The 27,078-nt window shown below is 38.5% G+C and overlaps 1 protein-coding gene across 1 annotated transcript in view; it reads right to left on the bottom strand.

The window, feature by feature from the left end:
- Positions 1-27,078, bottom strand: part of LOC150078290 (myoferlin-like) — a 452,265-nt gene that overhangs the window by 41,122 nt on the left and 384,065 nt on the right. Inside the window, exons 49-50 of the mRNA XM_090384525.1 lie at positions 23,373-23,599; positions 314-423 (exon numbers count right to left, since the gene is read on the bottom strand). Coding sequence (XP_090240651.1) covers positions 314-423; positions 23,373-23,599 — 337 coding nt within the window. The remainder of the gene's footprint in view (positions 1-313; positions 424-23,372; positions 23,600-27,078) is intronic.

Below are 27,078 nucleotides of genomic sequence, written 5' to 3'. Positions count from 1 at the left end.
CTACATGCTCTTCTGATTTAAACACATTGGTTTTCTTCTTATGGAAAGACCTCTTATTTATGCTATCCAGGGTTTGCAAAGCACTAGTTCTCTGAGAACAGATTGTGGATGGTTTTCAAATGATTCAGAATACACGTGGAATTTTTGAATGTGTTTGATAAGCTATGAAAAGAAGCTCTGAGGTAATTTGCTGTATTATTATTATTATTTTTTTTTTTTTAGTGCAGAATACCTTTGTTTTCTACTCTCTATGTGGTACAGTGCCAATTAATAACACAAAAAAGTAAACAGACCTAGTAAGCTATATACTTACTTAGGTGAATCCAAGGTGGGATTAACATTAGGTTCATCTCTACCTTGACCTGCAGGTTTGACCTTTGCTTCTTCTTCTGTTAGAATTTCTATCTCCATTTCTACCTTTCCCTATTAAAAACATGAGATAAGAATAAAGCTAATATAATATAATATATTTTATTTGATTAGACTTGAATTTCAGTTGCTCTGTATACCTAATTCAAAAGATTTTAGACATTTTAGTTAGGACAGTGCTCCAAACTAATTATAATTATAACAAATTAGAATTAACAGATCGAGGATTAACAGAAGTGACAAGTAAGTAAATAAATAACTTATTGCTGCATGTTAACTACTAATTAATTAACTAATAATATAGAAAAGTAATTTTTTCACTTCACTGTACATACCTCAACATAATATTCACTCAACTTCTTTGTAATGTACATTACTTATCTCCTAATCACAAAACATGAAATACAAGTTGTATTTCAATTTTAATGAAAATTGAAATGCAACGTGTCAGTGTGGGAGTGCATGCAAATTGTTGCATCAATAATAGCTACCACAATGGTTATACTCACCATCTTTCCACATCACATGCTAAAGGCTTTGTTCGAGTGTCATCTCTATGAAAGAGGACTTTTTAGGTAATTAGTATTAGTAAAGTGAATAATGCAAGGAAGCATACATTTTTTGCATCACCCAAAAATATTATAAAATAATAATAATAAAAAACTTCAAATAAAACAGGATATTATTCCCATTCCTACAAGGTAATCATCCAGTTTTGCTTTAAACCTAGTTAGCCTCACTGCCCCCACCACTTTGAGAGGCAAATGAATCTAATGTGTGATAATCCAATATCCTATCCCAATACTTCTGCCCATAGGAGAACTTCATGAGATCCAAACTTCTGTTATTCTCTGAGGTTTTATATTTGTGTACCCTGGATTGTGTTTCACATATGACAGAGGACAAACCTTCCTCATTCAGATCTTTCCTTAGATGCCTAGTTGTTCAACTCTGCAATCCACATCTTCAAAGCCATTCTCATATGTGCATCTCTTTTCACTCATCACCAATCTGGTTGAACTTCTCTGAGCCTACTCCAGGAGCTATATGTTTTTTTAGGTGCAGTCTTAAGATCTCAATACAATATTCAAATGCAGTCTAACCATTGCCTTATAAAGAGTGATAATTATATCCTTCTCCCTACTAGCAAAGGTCCTATAAATCACAGACAGGACACCACGTGTCTTCCTAGCTGCCTGTTTATGCTGCATGGAAAACTTCGTGTCAGATTGACACGAAATTGTCAATGTGGATCATCCAATACAACCAATTAAGGAACCATCTGTTTTTACTGTCTTCTTTCTTATATTCATTTACAAGAAGAACTTCTAATCTCTGTTCTTAGCTCTCTTTACTAATGCTTTCTCATAATCAGCTTTTGCCTGTCTTACCCCATCAGTGTCTTTGTTACTTATTCACATATGATGCTCTACAGTTAGATTGTCATTAGTGCGACTAATGAATCCCATGAAGTAGTCGCATTATTTGAAGTTATAATTATGTGTAAAATACGGTAATTGGTTCCAGCTCAATGGAAATAGGTAATGAAAAATTTTAAACATAAGTTTTTATATGTTTATTAATGAAATATTACAGTAAAGGATAAAAAGAATATACAGCGGATTCCGGTTATTTGGGCCACCGGTTAATCGGGGCAACTGTTTATTTGGGACAAATCTGTACATATTACAGAACCCAATCGAGAAAATAGCCAGGGTTTACTTCACTTAATTGGGACAATATGCCGTTTAATCGGGGCAGGAGACCGCAGCACTGGAGATTACCCTACAATTGTCTGTGACCGTACCACGTGGTTCGGTAGGATTTCTGGAGGTCACAACCATAAAACAATAAAAACAATTAGCAGTCACCTGTTTATTGGACTTTTCTGTTAGTGCAATCTATCATAAATGGATAGTAAACTCGATCTTATTGAATTTGCAATAATACCGACAGCTGGAATTCTGTGGGTTATTATGGTAAAATGTGTTTACACTTCCATGGAATCTTCAGTCATATAAAAAAATTAATTTTCAGATCTTCTCTTCATTCCTATTTTTAAAGCTTTGTAACTCGTTACTCCATTTTCACTTGCGCGTATCATGTTACTTGCAATTTGTGTGTGTGCCATGTTCTTTGTTATTGATACTTATCTTTTTACTGTTTTAAATTTTAACCCCCACCCACAAATGTCAGTGAACAGAAATGTCAACTAGTTTAGTTAGTATGTACATATTACAGTATGTATTAATTATTCCAATTATCACATGTATTCTTCCAAATTTCAAGGATCATTTAATTTTTTAATTGGTAAGGTAATAAAGGGTAAATTTGGGCTTAATATATCTTTACTTTTATAGCCTGTGGATAATATTCCTCCTATTTTCGCTAATTAGAATCGCTGTTTAATAGAATTAAAATTCAATTCACAAACGTGATCACAATGACCGGCGCTTACTACACATCGTATAGTGAACAGTACTTTACTATGGTGAGTTCACTGTAATGTGATTTGATTGTATAGTGAACTAATTGTAAGGGGGGGTACATTTTATTTTTAACTATTTACGTGAAACTTCGGATAATTGGGGCAGCCGCTTAATCGGGCCAAAATGCACTAGTCCCGATGTGTCCCAAATAACCGGAATTGACTGTACTTATAATTTAAATTTATTATTAACAAAGTCATAGAGTACTGTAATTATAGAAAGCAAAATAAAAACAAAAAAAAAAATTCTAAATATCATTCCTAAAGGTAAGCTTACACTGACGAAAACATCTTTATTGTCTTTTGAAATATTTTAGCAGGGTAGACTGAACTGTTTTCTCCTTCTTTAAATCTTCTTACATATGCTGGTAGATGCAGTGTGCTTTATCCACATCTTGGCGAATTTGCATGCTTCGATTGAGGTTAGGGTCAGCATCCATAATTTTTTGCTTCATGACTTCTATAGCTTGAAAGATATCTTTGAATTCCTTGAGTAAACTCCTTCACTTGCACATTATCTCTTTCTTTAGCATCATTGTTGGCTTCTTCAAATGCTCTTTGTTGATCTAAAAGTAAGAGATCATCATCAGTCATTTCTTCCAAATGTGAATTGAGCAGTTCCTGACCATAGTCATTTTCTAGTTCATCAAATCCAAGTTCTCTTCCAATATTTGTTATTTCTTCGAAACCCCTACTATTTGCACAATGAGGCAAAATGCGCTTCCACACATAGTTGTTTGCAGTTATTTGTTGCCAAGCATGCTGAATATTTTCTATTGCATGTCTGATGTTATAATTTTTCCAGAACTCTGTTAAGGAAATTGGATTGTCTCCTGTAGTTTTAGCATTTGCATTTTCAAATGTTTTTCTTATGTAGTAGGCCTTAAATGTTGAGTGGTCCCTTGATCCACAGGTTGCAACAAAGATATTGTGGCACCTCCGTAGCCAGGTGGGAAGGAGCAGTAGTGCGTAGCACACGCTTCTTGATTAGACTGGGGTTCGAGCCCGTCACCACCAAATATGGAGGATGCAGAAAGGTCAGGGAATGACCACCGCATATTCCCGGAGCAATATGGCCTTAGTTGCTAATGCTCCTAAAAACCAAATAACAAAGATATTGTGTTTGGTGGCAAAAAAATTATTTTTACATTTTCATATAATGAACCAAGTGTAGTTGGATGACCTGGAGCATTATCCAAAATTAGTAGAACTTTAAATGTGATGTTGCTTTCCTTGCAATATTTTTCAACAGCTGGGCAAAAATATCTTGAAAACCAGTCAGTGAACACAGCTTGGGTTACCCATGTTTTCTTATTTGATCGCCAAATAACTGAAAGTGATCTATAGTTGTAGCCTTTTGGTGTGCGAGGATTTGGAGACCGATAAACAAGCATTGATTTCAAGTTAAAATCGCCTTGAGCATTACCTCCCAATAAAAGTGTTAGGCGATCTTTAGACACTTTAAATCCAAGTTGAGTTTTTTCTTTCTTAGAATTAAGTTCTGGAAGGCATCCTTTTCCAGAATAAATCGGTTTCATCCACGTTAAATATTTGTTGATCAGTATATTCACCATTTGAGCCATTAAATTCACCATTTAACATTCACCACATTAAATATTTGTTGATCAGTTGTTGATATTCACCAGTTTGAGCTTCTGCAGACTGCTCAGGACCAAGATATCGATGAGGAATATTACAACTTTCTGAAAGTGATAAAGCCCAAGAAACCTATAGGAAAAAATAAATCCAAAGAAGAAAAAATTAGTCAAGAAACACTTGATATGATGAACTGAAGGCAAAAAATGAAGAGCAAGATAAATATTAACAAGGAAAATTGAGTATACTGAGTTATGCAAAGCCATTAGAAAGAGACTCAGAGAGGGCATAAGAAGATTTAACACAAGAAAAGTAGAACAAGCATTAAAGGAAAACAAATGATTTAAATCAGCAGCCATGAGCAGTAATACATTTACATTTAAGTGAGCTTTCATCTCGGTTGCCACCCGGATTTTCATCCATATGCAACCAATTCTCATTTAATATATCAGTCTCAATCTAGTTGTAAAAACCAAATATATAAAGACCAAATGGTCTACTCAAATCAAACAAAACAATACTAATCGACCATTCAGCCTTGTGGTGGGGATGGGCAATCACATCACTCACCACAAGTTACCGTCCCCACCACGAGGAGGTAGGTTACTACTACCACCCAGGCATTGCCCGGCAGCGACTATAAGCCAATTTAACAAATCTTAAAAAAGAACAAAAGAATTCATAATTTTCAAAAATATACTTCAAATTCTCTTCAGTGAGAGCCAGTGTCCCAAAGTCCAACCTCGCTCTTAAATCCTCATATAGAGGACAATATAGCAAGATGTGAAGGCCAGTCTCAGTCTCTCCACACTCACAGAACTCCGTAAGGGTCAACCCCAAACGAAACAGCCTTGACCTCAGGCCATGCCCCGTAACAACGGCAACAGCTGCAAACCCAAGTTGGAGCCAGGAACGTTGCTCCCTACATATGGTACTCAACTCATCATTGATTCGTCCCCGTTCCGCTGTTATACCAGGGAAAACAGCCGACCGCCCCACCGGGCACGACCGGACGCCAAAAATCACCCTGGTAATCCCCCGCTTAAGGGCATATCGCAGAGCAAACTGCGCCACAACCAACTCAGCAGGCATCTTCCCTGCAAGGACGCACAAAGCATCTGTGGACACAGTTCTGCAAGCCCTGGTTATACCTAAGAGAGCAAACCTCTGTGCCGAAGACAAGATTCTACGAACATGAGAATGTTCTATATACCCTCCCCAAGCCCCAGCAGCGTAAGTCAAAATCGGGATAAAGATGTTATCATAAAGTAAGTGGAGGGCACCACCCTTTATACCCCATTCAACACGCGTAACTCGCTGGAGCTTGGCATATAATCGTTTCACCTTATATTGGACATAGGCAGCATATGCTACCATAGAAAGTCGCTCTCCCAGGACAACACCCAGGTACCTAGTCTTATTAACCACTCTAAGCGAGAGATCACCAGAACGACACACAAAGGATGGCGAGTTCCACTGAGGCATCCCCTCAGGAGAACTGCTACAGATTTCTCTGCTGATTGTTGTTTGTTTGTTTGTTTGGTTTTTAGGAGCATTAGCAACTAAGGCCATATTGCTCTGATATGCGGTGGTCATTCCCTTGATCTTTCCGCATCCTCTGTATTTGGTGGTGACGGGCTCGAACCCCGGTCTAATCAAGAAGCGTGTGCTACGCACTGCTGCTCCTTCCCACCTGGCTACGGAAGCGCCTTCTCTGCTGAGACCTCCAGCTTATGCTGAGCAGACCAATTCAACAATTGGCTTAGAGAAGCAGCTGTACGCTCCTCAAGCATCCGGCGGGACTCACCACACACCAAGATAACTAAATCATCAGCATAAGCTATTCTGGTCGTACCTTCCACAAATTGCATTTGTAGGAACTCATCGAGAACCCAATTCCAGAGAGTCGGCCCCAGAACCGAACCCTGTGGGCATCCTCTATAAACTCTTCTCTCACACTTCATGAAAGGAGTACAAATGAGCACATATCTCTCTCGGAGATAGTCCTCAAGAAGACGGTATAAATTTCCCGGACAGAGGGACGCCCTAGCCCTGCGCAGGACACTGCCCCACCACAGAGCATCAAACGCCCCCCTAAAGTCCATGAACAAGCCCAGGACATATCGACCAGGTAGCTCATTAACGCCTTTAATCAAATTATAAATGGCATCCTCAGCAGAGGAGCCAGCCTTGAAACCGTACTGATTGTTGGCCACCAGCCCCTGACCAGCATAATGAACCATCAGCCGACCAAGAACAAGCCGCTCCAACAACTTTCCGATAACTGACAAAAGAGCTATTGGGCGATATGAACGAGGCTCATCCACGGGCTTCTCAGGACTCTTGAGAATAACCCTCAAGTTAGCCGTCTTCCATACTGCCGGAAATACTCCTTCACGAAGACATGTGTTGAAAAGGTCTAGGTACACATCAGGACTCGCCTGACACGTTTTCCTCACCACAGCGGTGTCAATATTGTCCAGTCCCGGAGCACGACCTTCCCTGGTCTGCTGTAAAGCTAACTCGAGCTCAGCGGGAACAAAAGGAGGCTCACAACCACTAGTTACATAATCTAAATTCTCCCAAACAATCTGACTCTGCAGCAAATTATCAGGAGAATCTTCAACTAAAATTGAATTGATCAAACAGGAGACGGAGTCAGCCCATCCCAAGGTCACTCTGTCAGTCGCCACAAACGTGGACATAATTTCACCACCATAGATTTTATCGGTGACTATCTTATACACAGAAGACCAAGGATCAGCCGAGCCCCTCTCCTGCACATAATTTCTCCAAGAAGCCCGTTTTAATAACATAATCTTATTCTTATAATCATTTCTTTTAGTCTGATACTGCAACCGCAGCTCAAAAGATTCCTGAGAGTAACACCTCCTCTCATATTGATACCTCTTACGCGCTTTTGAGCAGTAATACAGAAAGAAAAATGATACTGAAACTGAAGAATAGCATTAGCATTAGTAGAGGCATTTGATGCAAGAAAGAAAGCTTATGCAGCATCAGCCAAAAAAAAAAAAAACCCACTTCCACTTCACCCCTCTGTTCGTTCAAAATACCTGTCCAGCTGAGCCTTAAACTTACTTAAGCTATCAACCTCCACCACTAGCGATGGTATACTTATAAACAGCAGAGAAGGCATAATTCAAATAGCAGAAGACTACTATAGAGAATTATACAAGGAGCAAGGGAATGATGCCAGCAGTGGGAAAGATGGATTGCAAAGTAGCAATGCATATGACATACCTGATATTCTTCCTGATGAGGTAGAACATGGGTCCTTGAAGTTGTCACAGACATTCTCTCAGATATGCCAGACAAGCTGTACTTGCTACCTGGGAGTCTAAAACGCTGATGGAACTGATATTCGGGTGACACGCAAGTCAAATGGACCCAATTTTGGTGAAGTTCGGATGGTCTGTGACAACTAAATCCTCTGCTTGCACCTTCACGATGGTGGGACTGTTAGTAATCCTGGGTATAACCTCCATGCACAAGTACATGGTGGGTGACCACCCAGGTGTGAATCAACGTAAGCAGGGGTCGAGGTGTGGTACCCACACCACATGGAGGAATGCCGCCCCTCTATGTTACCAGGCAGTACTAGGTGGTAGATGACTCTCATCAACCGGTGAAATACCACCACTTTGCTTATCGGAGGCTTGAAGTGGTGGAACCCATGTTTAGTCTCTAGAGCTAAGTTCTGGTCAACACTTCCCTATCTATGCTCACCCATCATGCAGTATGATTGATGACTTTTGAGGTTATGATGAACGTCGTGGAGAGTTACCAAACCTATTGGTAACTCTCTAGGAGGCTTCCGGATCAGCTAGTGTATAATCTTGCTACCTCTACTCTGCCAGATAGTTACTGGAGGGAGTCCGAGTAGTGTGTATGGGGGGAGCATTTGAGGCCACGTTATGTCAAGAATCTGGGTATATTCTTACCACGTGTACGCCATATCCAAAAATTTCATTACTTCATACAGCATGTCCCACCCACTTTTTCTTACTATTGAATACACCATGAATTGTCAAACTAATAGAGCAAGCTTATCTGCGAAAAGATCTAAACCTCCCAAGGACTTCCTAATTCATTTCACAAATATACGTGGTCTCAATTCTAATCTCAACGATGTCCATTTCCACTTGCAGTCTGCCAAACCCCATGTACTTTTTCTGACAGAATCTCAGTTTTCAGTTGATTCAACTACTGCTCATCTCAGATGCCCAAATTATTCGCTGTATGATTCCTTTCGCCTCAAAGGTGGTACTTGTGCATATGTCCGTTCTGATATTCCCTGTCAGAGACTCAGCAATTTGGAATCTCCTCGCTTTGATCTTCTCTGGCTTAAAATCTCTCTACCTCATTGTGTCAAATTCATCTGTTGTCTCTACCGTTCTCCCAACTCCACTAATCACTTGGAGCTCTTTGACTTCCTCTCTTTGCAACTTGACTTTCTCCAGTCCAACTGTCCTAACAGTGAGGTAATTTTCTTTGGTGATTTCAATGTTCACAACTCCAGCTGGCTTCTGTTTTCTAGTCACACCGACCCAGCAGGTCGAGATGCTGAGGCTTTTGCAATTACTAATGACCTAGCACAGATTGTTCATTTACCTACAAGAATACCGGACAATCCTAATCATACAGCCAATACGCTTGATCTTTTTCTGACAAACAACCCTTCTAAGTACATGGTTGAAGTGAGAGGTCCTTTTGTTTGGCAATCCAAGAATGCCTGTGCATTCTTGTAATCAGTAGCCTATGCGGACGAAGCTCTTTGACGCTCTTGGAACACAGAAGTTTTTCCTGATTTATTTTCTGATTTATTAGCTTAAATTGTCATATTAACTTATTTCTAGAGTAGCTTTATATTCCTAGTTACGATACTTAGTTTAAAGTTTAACTTAGACAGAGATTTTGTAGGTATTACTTAGTATCGGTAACGGTATCAAATCCACGTGTTACAAATTGAACGAGAGGTCTTTTTTTTTTTTTTTTTAACCATATTTAGTCGATTTATTAACCAATTGTTATATTAAATTATCTTCTATAAGTAGATTATAGACCTAGTCAGGATCCTTAGTTTATTCTAAATTGAGATAGCGAGATTTCGAAGCTAATCAATACTTACGAGTCCGTAGAAGTACCGTTCGTGAATTCCCGCCATTTTTACACGATAGCATAAGCTTAGTGTAGTATAGTGCATAATATAATATTGTCAATTAATCAGTAAATCTATTAATCTTGATAAACTTTATTGTCAATTAAATTGTACTTTTAACTCTATATATATATATATATATATATATACACATATATATATATAACGACTTAATTGTAACAAATAATTAATACATAACTATAGTGGTACACGTGATACGGAAGTAAATAAAGGGAACTCGTAGAAAACACTAGATACTGAAAAAATAAATATAGCGTTATAACTGTTTTGGGATATAACTTAAGGATTTAATTTTGTTTTGAAATTTTATTGAATTAAATCGGAATCATGACTCAGAACAGAGCAGCAAAGCAAAAGGCTCAAGCTAATGGGAGTGCTGTGGTTCAGGGGAGAACTGAGGGGGGCAGTTGCCCTCTGAATCAGTCTTTTAAAATGCACTGTTTGCTTGATGTTTGTGGAGCAGTCGGGTACGGGACATGATACTGCCATGGGGGATGTCTTTGTGTGTGTGCACGATGCAAGGAGTGCAAGGAAATTAGGCGACAACTCAGCGTTGTTATGGGCCTATATGAGACCTTGAAGGACAGGGTGGATGCCCTCGAAGGAAATAAATTGAGGGGCCCATCAAGCTCTCGGCCACCCACATCAACGCCAGAGCTTGCACTTGGTCATCAGGCAACACAGAAGCATCCCGCTAGGCAGAATGCACTGGTCCTACAGGAACTAGTAGCTGTTGGTGACTCTATTGTCAGGGAAGCGGGGAACATGCTTTGTAAAAAGGTTGGGTGGAATAGGACCAGGGTATGTCTGCCACGGGCAAAGGTTGACGACGTTGTAGAGCGGATATCATCTTTTAAGGGCACAAAAGGTGATATAGTTGTACACGTTGGCACTAATGATATTAAGAGTAGGAGACTGGCGGAATTACTTAGCAAGTACAGGTCACTGTTGAAAAAAAGCCGTGAATTAGGGTTGAATTTGAAAGTGTCTGCAATTCTGCCCAGACACGATAGGAGGGAGTATATGATGAGAGCCTTGTCGATCAAATCGGCCCTGGAGGGATTGTGCAAGGCTCAAGGGGTAGAATTTTTTTCAACCTGGACTGTACTTGTTAACAGGAGAGATTGCTTCTACAGGGATGGGATACACTTAAATAGAAAGGGTGCAAGAATTTTTGCTGATGCTGTCGAGGCAGAGTTAGGTGGGTCGGAAAACTGCTAGTTGGGGGGGGGATACAAGGACTAATAGATTAACAGTAGCCACTGGAAGAGGTGGAAGTGATTCTTGCACTGCTTCTATTGAAATGAGCAGAAGCCTGAAAAACAAGATGCAGGATATTTCAGAGACTGCTGGGAGTCATTGCAGTACAAGTAAACACATGGGTTGTGTTAGGGTAGCTAAGAATAGAAACAGGTGCATGTATACCTGCGTGTACACCAATGCTAGGAGTTTGGTAAATAAATTTGATGAATTTGAGGTATTGCTCAAAACATCAAAGGCAGATATTGTTGGGATATCAGAGACGTGGTGTCACACAGATATAAGGAATGCGGAACTGGAATTTGGGAAATACAATGTGTATAGAAAGGATAGACAGGACAGGAAGGGAGGAGGGGTTATGCTATTAGTTAAGAAACACATAAAAACCAAGGAAGTGAAGCCAGTCGACATCGATGGACAGAGCAGTGTCGAGTCAGTTTGGTGTGACGTAAGCATAGGGAAATCAAAATTGAGAGTAGGAGTGTGCTATAGGCCTAATGACTCTGATGAGTATAATAAGATATTGTACAGGGAAATAGAGTGGGCCAGTAAATCAGAGAGTCTTATAGTGGGGGATTTTTAATTTCCCAGATATTGACTGGAATTTGTGGGTTGGTCACTCGCACACTAGCAAGGTTTTGTGGATTTATTGGATGATTGTTTTCTACATCAGCATGTTCGTGAGGCAACAAGAGGGAGCAATACTCTTGATTTGATTATCAGTAGTGATTCTTCATGCATTAAGAATCTGCAGATAAATGAACCACTAGGTGGCAGTGATCACAGTGTGTTGAAGTGGGATTTACTCAAGGAGGTAACTACCATCAGAGGTAACGGGAAGGGTTTTTGTTTTCGTAAAGGCGACTATGATGGTCTGAGACAGATTTAAATTCTATACAGTGGGACCAACAGATGATGTTACCAACAGCAAACTCAAAATGGGAAGCATTCAAGGAACTAATCTTGGAGGCTACCAGGCTTTACATACCAACTAAGAAATATTATTCAAGGTTTAGGCCTAAATGGTTGTCAGATGAACTAATGAGACATGTGGCAGAGAAGAAAAATGCATGGGATACATACAAATTAATGGGTGACATGAAGTCTATGATAGATACAAGTTGGTCTGTAACCAAGTCACAAAGGAGATTAGGCAAGCAAAGGCAGACTACGAAAAATCCTTGGTAAAGATGCTAAGAAAAACAGAAAAGAGTTCTTTACCTATTTAAACTCAAGAAGGTAAGGGATGAATCAGATTGGTCCACTGGATATTGATGGTTCAACAGTTCAAGATCCTGCTCAGGTGGCTAACAATCTAAATGAGTATTTTGCATCTACATTCACGCATGAGGAGTTATTCAGGAAGGAGAATGATGTAGGTAAAGTAAACATTGGCAGTGAGCTGGATGATTTTGTAATAACTGAGAGGAAAGTGGAGGAGAGATTGTTGAGGATAAACATAAAAAAGGCACCTGGGGTGGATGGGATCTATCCAGTTATATTAAAGGAGGCAGCAAAGGAAGTAAGCAAATCCCTAGCCATAATTATGAGAGCTTCTTTGGACTCAGGGGAGGTACCCATAGACTGGAGATGTGCAAATGTAACCCCAATTCACAAAGAAGGATCAAAGGCTGACACAAGTAATTATAGACCTGTTAGTTTAACTTCTGTTCCAGGTAAATTAATGGAGGCACTGGTTAAAGAAGCACTGCAGGATCATCTAGACAAAATTCAGTTATAGCTCAGACGCCGCACGGTTTTGTTAAGAGCAGGTCTTGCCTGACCAATTTGATTGGATACTACGATGTAGTCACAGAAGAACTGGATGCAGGGAGTAACTTTGATATTATATATTTGGATCTTAGAAAGGCTTTTGATACTGTTGCACGTGGAAGACTGCTGCACAAATTGGAGCAGTGTGGCATTGGAGGCAAATTGCTGCTATGGATAAGGGGATGGTTGAGCGGCAGAAGACAGAGTGGTAATCAATGGACACTGCTCGTCGTGGACTAATGTTATTAGTGGAGTTCCTCAGGGTTCAGTGTTGGGTCCGTTGTTGTTTTCGGTGTTTATGAATCATATTGATGATGGGATATCAAGTATAATGTTCAAGTTTGCAGATGATACAAAGGTTGGCAGGGTTGTTAAGGACACCACTGACGCTATGCTGCTGCAACAGGATCTGGAAAGGTTGAACAGATGGGCTGAGAGGTGGCAAATGAAGGTTAACATTGACAAATGTAAAGTACTACATATGGGAAACAGTAACCCCAGAGCAACGTACCAACTCTGCGGTACTACACTGACAGTGGTGGAGAATGAAAAGGACCTGGGGGTAATTGTGCAGGCAGATATGAAGTTCTCTGAGCAGTGCAGACGAGCTGCAAGAGTAGCTCATGGTGTCTTGTCAATGATATACAGGAATTTTTCTAGCAGGGATAAGGAGGTGATTATTCCCTTGTATAAGGCAATGGTTAGGCCACATCTTGAGTACTGTATACAGGTCTGGAGGCCTCATTTCAAGAAGGATGTAGAGCTGCTGGAACGGGTACAGAGAAGGGCAACAAGATTAGTGAATGGAACAAAGGGTTGCTCTTACGAAGAAAGGCTTAAGTTTTGCAAATTACAGAGTCTGGAGACTAGGCACCGGCGAGGTGATCTGATAGATGTGTATAAGGGTTTGAATGGTTTGAGCATGCTCAATGCCAATGGGATTCTTCATCTTGCTCAGTATAATCAGCTCAGAGGGCATAAATTCAAATTGAGGAAGGACGGATGTCGGATAGATGTGCGGAAATTTGCCTTTGGCCAGCGGGTGGTTGGTTGGTGGAACCGACTTCCATCACTTGTTGTTGTAGTTGATAGCATAAACAAATTTAAGGCTCAACTGGACAGGTATTTCGAGCGAACGGAGGGGTGAAATGGGAGTGGTGTGTTTTTTTTTTTTTTTTGGCTGATGCTGAATAAGCTTGCTTTCTTGCATCATATGCCTCCACTAATGCTAATGCAAAATGGGATGACCTGCGAGACTTCTTTTCTTCTTTTCCTTGGTTGGATTACTGTTTCAAAACTTCTGATGTCAACGTTTGCTCAGATCATGTCAGTGAAATTATTCTTGCAGGAATGGAATCCTTTATCTCAAACTCCACTTTAAAATCTTGTCCCTTATCTAAACCTTGGTTTTCCAATAAATGTGCTAAGGCTGTTCAAGAGAAGAATGTTGCATATCGTAATTGGCTTGTTTCTAATTCTTCAGTTTCATTTTCTGCCTATACCAAAGCTCGCAACAATTGTAAAGCAGTTATTAATCAGTCCAAACTAGAGTTTGAACAAGCTAAGAGTAGAAAACTTGCTTCTTGCCCTAATGGTAGCCGAGCATTCTGGTCTCTTGCCAAAGCTATTGGCCACAACTTTTGCCCATCTCTGCTCACACCTCTGTCCAAACCAGATGGTTCTGTTGTCACTTCAGCCAAGGATAAAGCTGACCTGCTAGCATCCAATTTTTCTTCCAGCTCATGTATTAATGATCTTGGTAAAACACCTCCCACCATTCCCAACATGCTCCATTCAATGCCTCCTGTGGTCTTCCGTCAAAAGGATATCAGAAGGATTTTGATGAATCTTGATGCTAAGAAAGCTCCAGGTCCTGATGGTATTTCTCCACTTGTTCTCAAAACCTGTGCTCCTGAACTTAATCCTATTCTTTGCCGCCTTTTTTCACTTTTTTATTCCAAATGTGTTTTTCCTTCTGCTTGGAAATTTGCTCACATCCAGCCAGTTCCTAAAAAGGGTGACAAATCCCTTCCATCCAATTATCGTCCCATTGCAATTACTTCTACCCTTTCTAAAGTAATGGAGAAATCAATTAACCGCCAACTCTTAAACTACATAGAAACCTTCCTTCTGATCAACGATCGCCAGTATGGATTCCGTCAGTGTCGATCCACTGGTGATATTCTGGTTTATGTTATCCATTTATGGACTTATTCAATGGAAAGGTTCGGTGAAACACAAGTTGTTGCTCTTGACATCTCAAAGGCTTTTGATCATGTTTGGCATAAAGGTCTTCTAAACAAGCTTCCATCTTATGGTTTGCCAACTGTTTTTAGTAATTGGTTATCCAGTTTTCTCTCTGATTGCTCACTGAGGGTGATAGTAGATGGCTCTCTGTCTTCTAATGTCTCCACTAATGCCGGTGTCACCCAAGGTTCAGTTCTTTCCCCCACTATATTCCTTTTGTATATCAATGACCTTCTTCCATTGACTGGAAATCCTATCCATAGTTTTGCCGATGATAGCACATTGCATTCAACTTTCCATTTTGAGAAACCTTGTCCTGCTCAATCAGCCTCAACTTCTCGAAAATCTGCTACCAATTCCTTAAATGCCGATCTTCAGGTAATTCTCCAGTGGGGCAAAGACAACTTAGTTGATTTCAACCCTTCTAAAACTCAGTCTTGTCTTATATCTCGCAAAAAGGATTCTTCTGCTCCTATGCTTATTTTTAGTGACACTCCGATTTCTAGGCAAAATGATCTCTCTCTTTTGGGGATTACCCTGACTTCTAATCTCTCTTGGCTCAAGCACATTACAAATATTGCTTCCTCTGCATCTAAAAAACTTGGTTTTTTCTTTCGCTCTTGACGTTACTTTTCTTCCAAACAGCTGCTCACTCTGTATAAATCGCAAATCTGCCCTGCTATGGAATATTGTTCCCACATCTGGGGTGGTACCCTCAAAACCTCTCTCAGTCTTCTTGATTCCATTCAGAAGAGGGCAGTTAGGTTAATTAATGATTCAACTCTAACAGAGTCTCTCCACTCACTTTCTCATAGACATACTGTTTCTGCTGGATGCCTCTTCTACAGATACTTCCATGGGCACTGTTCTTCCGAACTGGCTTCTATAATTCCCGCTCTCTCTTTTAAAACAGCCAAACCCATGCCGCCACCAGCCAACATCCATTTACTGTCCAACTTCAAACCCACAGAACCAACTTTTCATCTTCCTCATTTATTCATTCGACTGCCGTTTTCTGGAATAACCTTCCTTCATACGTATTTCCTGAAAATTACAATCTACAGAAGTTCAAGTCCAATGTCAACAAATATCTTCTTTCATCTTCAACCTCCAACCTAAGCATGGTACTAAGTACTATAGGTTCTAATACCTCTCGTGTTTGGGGTTCACAAAAAAAAAAAAAAAAAAAAAATGCATTGATGAAAATGAAGAATCAGAAAGCCCTGGGGGAAGATGAAGTTACTGTAGAGTTGTTAAAATTGGGAGGAACAGACATAACACAAAAACTGGCAAGACTCTTCAAAGTGCATTAGAAAAGGTGTGATGCCTAAGCAGTGGAATAATGCAATCTTAGTTTTGCTGCATAAGAAAGGAGATAAATCAGAAATTGGAAATTATAGACCAATTAGCTTGTTATCCCACATCTACAAGTTGTTCACAAGGGTCATTACTAACATATTAGAAAGAATACTTGATTAGAATCAACTGAAAGAGCAAGCTGGCTTTAGGAGAGGATTCTCAACTATGGATCACCTTTACGTAATATCACAGCTAATGGAGAAAGCAAATGTATATAAAACACCATTATGCCTGGCGTTTGTGGATTATGAAAAGGCATTTGACTCCATACAGCATAAGGCAATGTTTCGGGCACTGGAAAGAAAAGGCATAGATATCCCATATATTATGATTTTGAAGAAAATATATGAGAACACTATTTCGTTTATTAGACTAGACAAAGACAGTAGGAAATTTAAAATCGGGAAAGGAGTTCGACAAGGAGACACAATATCTCCGAAGCTGTTTACTGCTGCCCTTGGGGAAGCTTTCAGAAGATTAGACTGGTCACAGAAAGGAGTCAATGTGAACAGAGAGAGTGCCTAAACCATTTACGATTTGCAGATGACATTGTGGTCATAAGCCACGATCCCAAAGAATTAGAGGGAAATCTTAATCATTACACAGTTAGTAAAGATTTTGGACTAAAGATGAATATGGCTAAAACAAAAGTAATGATGAACAAGTATGCCACAGAAAGGGACATATTGATTGAAGGAGCAGTAACTGAAAAGGTGGAGTCATACTTATCTGGGACAAGTTATTAACTGTAATAATGATAAATGGCTGGAAGTCAAGAGAAGAATAAATTTTGGATGGATAGCATTCAGGAAATATAGTCACATACTGAAGAGCAATATCCCAGTTTGTCTGAAACGTAAAATAATGAACCAATGTATACTCCCAACCATGACTTATGGAAGTGAAACTTGGGCACTCACCAAAATAATGGAAGAGAAGCTGAGAACTACACAGCGAAGAATGGAACGAATTATATTGGGAATCAGACTCTTAGATAAGAAGAGAAACACATGGATTAGGCAGCAAACTCACGTAAAGGACATTCTTATCAAAACTAAAGAACTAAAATGGTCTTGGGCTGGACACATAGCTCGTAGACATGATGACAGATGGACTAAGAAAATAACAGAATGGTACCCAAGAGGAGCTAGAAGAAAACCTGGAAGACAAAGGTGGAGATGGATAGATGAAATTCACGAGTTTGTGGGTAGTAAATGGATGGCCAGTGCTCAAAGCAGAAGGAACTGGAAAGTTGCGGGAGAGGCCTTCATCCTGCAGTGGATTGATGATGATGATGATGATGATATTCACCATCTTCGATTATTTTTTTTATAACATCAGGATATTTAGATGCTGCATCCTCATCTGCACTGGCCACCTCACCGGTAATTTTAACATTATGCAGCTGAACTCGATTTTTAAATTGCTCAACCCAACCAGCACTCGCACTAAACGTTTCTTCTACTTCATTTTTTTTTTTTTTTTTTTTTTTTCACTCTCTTAAACAAATTTAAAGCTTTTGTCTGAATGGCTGCTCTGCTAAGTGGAATGCGTTTTTGATTGCAATCCTCAATTCATACAGTTAAAAGACGCTCCATTTCTATCATAGTAGTACTTCTATTCCTTGTAGATGTTTGTAAACCACAAAAAGCTGATGCAACTTTACATTTTTCTTTTATTTCCTCTGCGTGTTTTATAATATTCCGTACTGTAGATTCAGGCATTCCAACATCTCGTCCTATTTTAGAGTTGCTATGACCACATTCATGTCATTCAATCATCAATTTTTTTCTCTAATCTAATAATGAGCCTCTTCTTTTTTTGCGCTCCTAGTGTTTTTATCTGAAGGAATCTTCCTTTTGTCCATTTTTTTTAAGGGCACTTCTTAAAATGATTAAAACAAATCACGAAAACTAACGTATATTATGACAGGCAGTAGCACATGCACATGTGAAGATAAACAAATGTAGCAGCGTCTAATGCGAGACTAATCTAGGCTAATCATCTAATACGAGGCTAGCTGTGCTAGCCTCACATTAACTGAATTTTGGTTTGCATTAAATGCAACCTGGTATCGTTATATAATTTGCACTAAATTGAATATTGCATTATTTAAACTCGCATTAATCAAGATCTAGCTGTACAAACGAATTACAAGAAAGCCGAAGAGATCTTTAGTTTCCAGCATCAGAGTATTGCCATTCAAGAAAATTGGCGATACAGAACATGCAAATGGCAAAAAACAGCATGGCATTTTTTACAGCTGTGCAGGGGGAGGTTTTGTGGGCCCTTTTTAAGAAAAAGATTGCAAAATTTCTTTGTATTTTTTTTTAAAGCTGATGGTTACTCAGACCATGGGTGCCAGCAGCATGGTGCGAGGTCGTGCAAAGTGCATCATCTTGCACCATGGACCAATTAAAACTGTATAAGTCCTTTCTCCCGCCAATCATGAAATGTTGGCTCTGCTATACACATAAATCAGTCAAGCTTAACTTAATTAAAATAAAGTATTTTTTTTTCCAAAATTTGGTGAACAAAATTTATTCCCACATGCACCACCTTGCAAAATATCCTGCCGGCACCCATGACTCCAATGTGACAGTGTGACGGAGGGGAAGTCGGAATGGAAAGATACAGTGGTGGTTAAAATATCTTACTTTTTCAAATCTTACAAAAACATATGACCATGAGAACATATTGCTAGGGCCCCTACCAGGGTCTTGAGCTTAAGCTTCACTGTAAATCTGCCTCTGCATATACAGTAAACCCCTGCTATTCGTGGGGGTTACGTTCCTGAGAAATGTCGCAAATACCGAAAACGCGAATACTGAGTTATGGCTCCCATAGAAATAAAGGGGTTCCGTTCCAAAGTATGAAATATATAAGAAAAACTAGTCTAAAATTTTGTTTATGTATGTATTATATGTACCTTCATAATATGACTATGCATAGATAGTACATAGTGAAATGCAAGCATATGTCATCGAAATGAAAATAGGAAACAATTTAGTATTAAATGTTATATTTATTAGAAATTTCAAACAAATCTTTCAAACTAGTGCCTTTGCTAGCAAAAAAACTTATCCCGTCAGTTCTATCACCAGTTTTGCTAAAGTGTTGATAAAGGAGTTTTGCCTTTTCATGAATGATCAGTGAACTTAACGGAATTTTATTTTGAGTTCAGTCCGAATATTTAAATCTGTGGATCGGTTCAATCCAAGATTTAAAGCTTTTTCCATTTTTTATAATTTAGCATCACGAGTTACAGAGCAAATTTTTGAAGCAATTAGCACATTTTCACGGACCCTACGGCAGATTTTTTCTTCCGATTTTTTTGATTGAGCGTACCATTGACTCATTGACTTTCACCATTAGAAATTTTATCTAATAACTCAATTTTATTTGCTAATGTCATCATTTTCTTTGATATTTTCACATTTCTCTTGTTATTCGTAGCCATATTTTTGTAGGGGTTAGAAAGAACTTGTCCACAATAAAGTCACTTTCTTCTGTTAACACACTCGAAAAAGTCTGTTTTACACTGCAAAATGGTAGATTTATCATTTTTGTAAGCATATCAATTTATAAATTTATTCAATTTATAAGCATAAAAATTAAAAGCAAACGACGAAACCTTCCATGACAAGCGCATAACACATACTGAACAAGGATGAGCGAGAAACATTCACGCTCGCGATTTTGTCACCCCTCTTCCCCCACCTACTGAGCACTGTTTTAACTGGGAAAGATAATTTTAGCCACGCTCATGTTTTTTAATGGTGGAAAATATTCATGGCGCTTTAAAATTCACCTTTTTTGAGGTTTCATTTTATATTAAATCGGCGATCGCGAATATGCGAAAACAGATACCGCAAATAGCGGGGGTTTGCTGTACTTCTATAATTCTTTCCTTTTATAATTTTCTTATATACATGTGTATTTCATAAACTTGTTTGTTCCATGTGTTCTATTGCCAAATGTTTGGAAATGATATATTATTGTCATTTTTTGTGATTAATATTATTATTCAGATGCTTTCCTGATATTCAGATAAAGATAATAATCAATAAACCATTGATCAATCAATAAAACATGTGCATGTATAAGTGTTCCTAGGTCTATCAAAAAAAAAAAAAAAAAAAACCCATTCAAACACCTGGCCACCAAGCCCCCCCCCCCCATACTACATGATACCTGGATATGCCACTGCTAACTTGTGTATTGATAATCTTTTCAAAACACCTCCTACCATTCCCAGTACACTCCATTCAATGTCTCCTATGGTCTTCCATCAAAAGCATGTCAGAAGAATTTTGAACAGCTTGATGCAAAGAAAGCATCAAGTACCGATGGCATTTCTGCACTTTTTCTCAAAACCCATACTCCTGAGTTTACTCCTCTTCTGTGTCACCTTTTTTTCACTTTCTTATTCCACAGGTGTTTTCCCTTCTGCTTGGAAATTTGTTCACATCCAGCCAATTCTTAACAAGGGTGAAAAATCCCTCCCATTGCACTTACTCTTTCTAAATAATGAAGACATCTATTACACATCAACTCCTAAATAAACCATCTAGAAACCTTCCATCTCATCACTTTTCAGTATAGATTCCGTCAGTGTCAATTCACTGGTGATATACTGGCTTATGTTATCCATCTGTGGACAAATTCAATGGAAAAGTATGGCGAAACTCAAGCAGTTGCCTTTGAAATTTCAAAAGGTTTTTAATTGTACTTGGCATTGTTTCTTGTTGTTTGTTTATTTGGCAGTTTCCTCAAATCCTCTCTCAGGCTTCTATATTCTATTCAAAAGAGGGCAGTTAGATTAATTAATGACTCATTTTTAACCAAGTCTCGCCACTCTCTCTCTCTCTCTCTCTCTCTCTCTCTCTCTCTCTCTCTCTCTCTCATATGGGCACTGTTCTTCTGAATTGGCTTCTATAATTCCTGCTGTCTCTTCCAAAGCAGTCAAAACACATGCTGCAACCAGTCAGCATCCTTTTACTGTCCAACTTCAAACTTACAGAACCAACTCTTCTTCATTTATTCTTTCAACTTCCGTTTTCTGGAACAACCACCCTTCATACATATTTCCTGAAAATTACAGTCTATAGAAATTCAAGTCTAATATCAGCAAGTATCTTCTGTTATCCTCTCAACCTTCAACCCATGCATAGTACTAAGTACTATAGGGTCTAATAGCTCTCGTGCTTGGGATCTCAAAAAAAAAAAAAAAATCTTAAACTTGTGGAATTTCACTACTGCTATGAATTCCTTTTTGTGGCTTCAAGGATGAATCCCTTGAACATTTCGCATAGCATGCGAAATTGATTGGTATGGTCATATTTGTATATGACCATACTGTAGTTACGCTATTCAACTGAGCCCAAGAAATATCTCATTCCATTATAGTCCCCGCTCTTGAAATTGAATTTCTTGCCTTTACTTTTAACTAGGTTTCTTTATATACAATCAGTTTTATGGCATTGTTGTCGCTGCCTGCCATTGGTTCTCACTGTCAAGTTTTTGGTAAAATTAGGCTTCTTAGTGAGAACTTTTTTTTTTTTTTTTTTTTTTTATGAAAACCCCAAACACGAAAGGTATCAAAACCTATAGTACTTAGTACCGTGCATGGGTTGAAGGAGAAGTATGGGGGGGGGGGGGTTGTTGCCGGAAACTTTGCTCTAGAGACTAAACATGGGTTTCGCCACTTCAAGCCTCCAATAAGCAAAGTGGTGGTATTTCACCGGTTGATGAAAGCCTATCCTGTTCATTTTCAAGCATGCTAGAATAAGTAGCAATCATTCAGTTTGTTCAAAAACCTGTTACTATATAGTATATTTCAGGTCCATGTATTCCAGCCTATAAGAGGTAGGTTGAGGTTGCCTATAATGAGATAGTCATACTAGCTATCCTATTCAATTTTCCTAGAGAGATTTTACTCATACTCCTCATAGTTATTTGGCCTATAGCATACCCCTACTATCATATTCCCTTTATTAGTCATTTCACACTACACTGACTCAGCATTCGCATTATTTTTATCATAGTGTTCCTTAGTTAAGTCTCAGGTGGGAATTGGATGAGTTTTTCTTCCTGCAAAACAGACAGACTAACCATAGAATACACACAACTTCACCAGATACTTTATGGCCTTAGTGTATAATCTAAAGCAACTAATTGAGCTCCCAATCTTTGTTTCTACTGCTGGAGTAGTACAGGCTTCAAAAGTATTAAATTAAAAAAAGAAAAAAAAAAATTGGTAACCTTTTTCTTTACTTCTTATTTCTGCATCAACTTCTGTATTTCCTGGAGTTTCCTAATGTGGATTCCAGTTTGCCGTTAGTTTATTATCTCAAAAAGGACTGGAGATCCTTTGCGAGATACTAAGAAACAATTTAAATTGTTTATAGATTTTTTTTAGATTAAGTATTGCAATGAACATTACATTTTCTTATGCTACATGATATCCTTGTGTACCTGAGATCTACCAAAAACTTGGTATTTGCATAGAACACAATTGTTATATATCCTGTTTTTATCCCAAATAACAACAGCACCTTTGACATCACAAGGCATGAATATATGGAATGAAAATTTAAAGTAGAATGTGGAAACTTGAAAAGCAAATATTTGCAGAGAATAATAGTTCCACTGATAAGTTCTGCAAGAGTGCTAGGATATGGAAATTTAAAATAATGTGATCAAGGAAAAGAAAAATAGAAATTGCATGAGTATTAATATTTGCTGTTACTGTATTGACAAATAAGATAAAGTTTAATGGGAGAGATCAGCACAGATGTGTAATTTTTAAACCTAGTCTTTAAAATAAAATAAAAGTTCCCATCCCTCCCATAAAATTTAATTACATACTTTGGAGCTCATTTGAGAAGGGGATGGGAGCTATATCTCAAATGAGCTCCGAAGTGAGTAATTTAAATTCCCTCTACAAAATCTTAATTACATACTATGAATTATAAGGGATGTAATTCACACACACACACAGCATTATGCTCTTCTCATTCTTCCTACATTATTTATTTTTTTAACGATGAAAATACATAAGTCTAAAAGGATACTTACTGCTAGAATATGTCCTTTTTCAGGATCATGGTTAATAAATGGCCAAAACCCACGTGCTTTCTTTTTCTGGAAAAGATTGATATAATCTTCCTCGTCTTTACCACCAGATTTAATTTTTAAGAGGGTATACTCTGAATCTTCATTTACTAAACCTAGCTGATGAAGTCCACATTTAGATACAGATTTTGTTGGCTTTGGCAGACAGGTAAGATCCATTTCTAGTGAACCTTTAAAAAGATACATACATTCAATTTGCAAAGAACTGCTTTAAACTCTCATGTAAAAAAAAGGGTAGTGGGTCAAAACAGAATATACTTAAAGATAAAAAACCATGTTAGCTATTTGGTTTGAAGAAGCCACCATTCTCAAACTCTCACTATGAAAATATATTATGATATGATATTAGAAAATATATTCATTTTTCTTCAAATAGGCCTCTGGGGTTGGGTATATTCATACTATAATTTTTAGTGTTTCTCACCAACCATTGAAGTAAAAACGAAAACCAAAATCTTAAAAAGTTTATGTTTAAGTTTACAATAAATTTTACAGTAGATCAAACAAAATACGCTTATACAAAATGTTACTGATAATAAAATACTGAATTAGGATAAAATAAAAAAATGTAATTTACAGTGAATATACAAATAAAATGATAATAAAATACTGAATTAAAATGCAATAAAATATACTAGATTAAAAGAGCTTTAATCGCCTCAAAGAGGGGATGAATGCGTGTACCCCTGTCTATTTATATTGTTCCCAATAGAACTAATTCGTAGGCTCTCGAGCCACTTGCGGTCCCAAAATCTATGCGCCCGATCAGTGATGACTGCTTCGTCCGGGGAGATATGATGTTGCTTCTCCCAAAAATGTTCAGCTACGGCGGATTTACCATAATCCGCATTTCTTATCGCGTTTGTGTGCTCTTCCAGACAATCTTTGAGGCGTCGTTTTGTTTCCCCCCACATAACACTCCCCACAATCCCGGGCACTTGATGCTATATACGACTCCACTTATATTTTCGTGTGAGATGGGGTCTTTCACCTGTGACACGACCGTGTGCAGCTTCCGCCCTGGGAGCTGCACACAGCATGTCTGGTAATTCCTTAGTATACGAGCTATACGCTCGGTTAAACCAGGATAGTAGGGAACGTATGCAGTGGCTATCGGTGTGAAAGGCTCACATCTGCTCTGCCCTCCACTAATGTATTTCTCTATGATCCTCTGGGGGTATCCACACTTCAAAAGATCCGCCATAACACGCTCATACTCTTTTTTTTTTTTTTTTTTTTCCTGTCCTCTGAGGTACTACAATGCGATTTTGCCCTATCTACTAGTACTCTTATCATACTGTTCCTGTGATGGTTGGCCTGAGCTGAGTTGTAATGTGAGTATTGGCCTTTGCACATAGGTTTTCTAAACACTTTTGTTTTCAAACATTGGCCTTCTCTACAGATCAACACATCCAAGAACGGCAAAACCCCTCCTTCTACCTCAGAGGTGAATTGTATGAACGGGGAGAAGCTGTTAAAAAAATTCAACGTCTCATCTTCACTCCCTTTCCGAATAATTGAAAACGTATCATCAACATAGCTTTTCCACGGACGCATAGGGAGAACCATATCATTGAATAACCTTGCCTCGAGCTCCTCCATAGCTAAATTAGCTATGATCGCACTGATGGGGGAGCCCATGGCTGCACCGTTAACCTGCTTGTACATGGTGTTGCAGAACACCATAGTGGTGCTTGAAAGACATAACTCTATTCCCTTACATATATCCTCTAGGCTTAATTGTGTCCTACTATTCAAGGTGGTGTCTCTCTGTAAGGCCATGTACACACAACGTACCCCATGGTCAATTGGAATGCATGTAAATAGAGATGTCACGTCAAAGGATATCATAATTTCATTTTCTACTATGCATTGTCCTCTTATAAATTGCACAAACTCCTTGCTGTCTCTGATACTATACTCAGAAAGCCCTACTAATGGTGACAGCAGTTTGGCCAGGAAACCAGATAGCACATACATGGGGCTACCTATAAACAAAACTATAGGTCTGAGTGGTACGCCCACTTTGTGTACTTTTGGTAAGCCGTAAAATCTCAGTATCTGGCTTACTGTTGCATGTAACGACCAATACCGCTCCTTGGAAATCTTGTTAGACTTCATCCAGTTCTGCACCATTCTATTAACTTGACGTTCTAGGCTCAACAATGGATTTCTATGAATGATATTATAGGTTGTTTCATCATTCAACAAGTCTAATGCTTTATTTACGTATGCCTCCTTATCCAAAACCACCGTTACTCTACCTTTATAATTCAGTTCTTTTCTAATTCAGTTCAGTTCTAATTCAGTATTTTATTATCAGTAACATTTTGTATAATCGTATTTTGTTTGATCTACTGTAAAATTTATTGTAAACTTAAACAAACTTTTTAAGATTTTGGTTTTCGTTTTTACTTCAATGGTTGGTGAGAAACACTAAAAAAATTATAGTATGAATATACCCAACCCCAGAGGCCTATTTGAAGAACTTATTAGATGCTATGGCCATGCAGTAGTGCGGTGCATCAGGGAGTACCAGAAGCATGGTGTTAGAGAAGTTAAACATGAACAACATCTGAGGTTTGCCCATCGCTGTAAGACGTATAACCTCATACCTCGAGGCTTTCAAGTTAAACCCCCTTTTGAAGATGAACGGTTGTTTAACGTTTCTAAATGGTACCAGAAAAAGATCCTAAACATTTGGATTGAGAAGTTACATAGGAACTTGTACCACATTAGGAGAGACAAAAGTAAGTGTTCAAACAAGATAAGTGAGAGGGTGACCTCGACGCATTTGTCATTAGTGATTAGTATGGTATCGACGAAAGCAAAATGGATTTCTGACATTTACAGACAAAGACAAATGAGTAAGTTCGATAGACTTAAGGAACAAGCCATGACCAGGGGTAATAGTGATAATAATACTAATAGCAACTTTATCGTTAATATAACTAGTAAGCAATTGACTGAAGATCAGATAGAAGTCTTAAATCTAGGACCTAAGTTTGCTATGGTTCCGCCCAAAGTACCCATAGCAGAAATAGCTATGGGCGTTGAGAGAGCGGTAAGTAGGTTACCTGTGTGCATGGCCAACGAAATTCGTGTAAAGACAGCAGCTATTCTAAGTCAAGCTAAGAAAGCTCCCCCTAATCTTAATACAAAACAAAGACTAGCACTTAAGAGTCTCAAGCAAGAAGATAGTGTTGTGGTCCTACCGGCTGATAAAGGTAGAGTAACGGTTGTTTTGGATAAGGAGGCATACATAAATAAAGCATTAGACTTGTTGAATGATGAAACAACCTATAAGATCATTCATAGAAATCCATTGTTGAACCTAGAACGTCAAGTTAATAGAATGGTGCAGAACTGGATGAAGTCTAACAAGATTTCCAAGGAGCGGTATTGGTCGTTACATGCAACAGGAAGCCAGATACTGAGATTTTACGGCTTACCAAAAGTACACAAAGTGGGCGTACCACTCAGACCTATAGTTTCGTTTATAGGTAGCCCCACGTATGCGTTATCTGGTTTCCTCGCCAAACTGCTGTCACCATTAGTAGAGCTTTCTGAGTATAGTATCAGAGATAGCAAGGAGTTTGTGCGATTTATAAGAGGACAATGCATAGTAGAAAATGAAATTATGATATCC

The sequence above is a fragment of the Mastigoproctus giganteus genome, chromosome 11 (genome assembly GCF_048544385.1).
Source record: "Mastigoproctus giganteus isolate SK-2022 chromosome 11, ASM4854438v1, whole genome shotgun sequence".
NCBI classification, from domain to species: domain Eukaryota; kingdom Metazoa; phylum Arthropoda; class Arachnida; order Uropygi; family Thelyphonidae; genus Mastigoproctus; species Mastigoproctus giganteus.
Note: the sequence above shows the minus strand (reverse complement) of the source record. Positions and strands in the feature narration are given on the sequence as shown.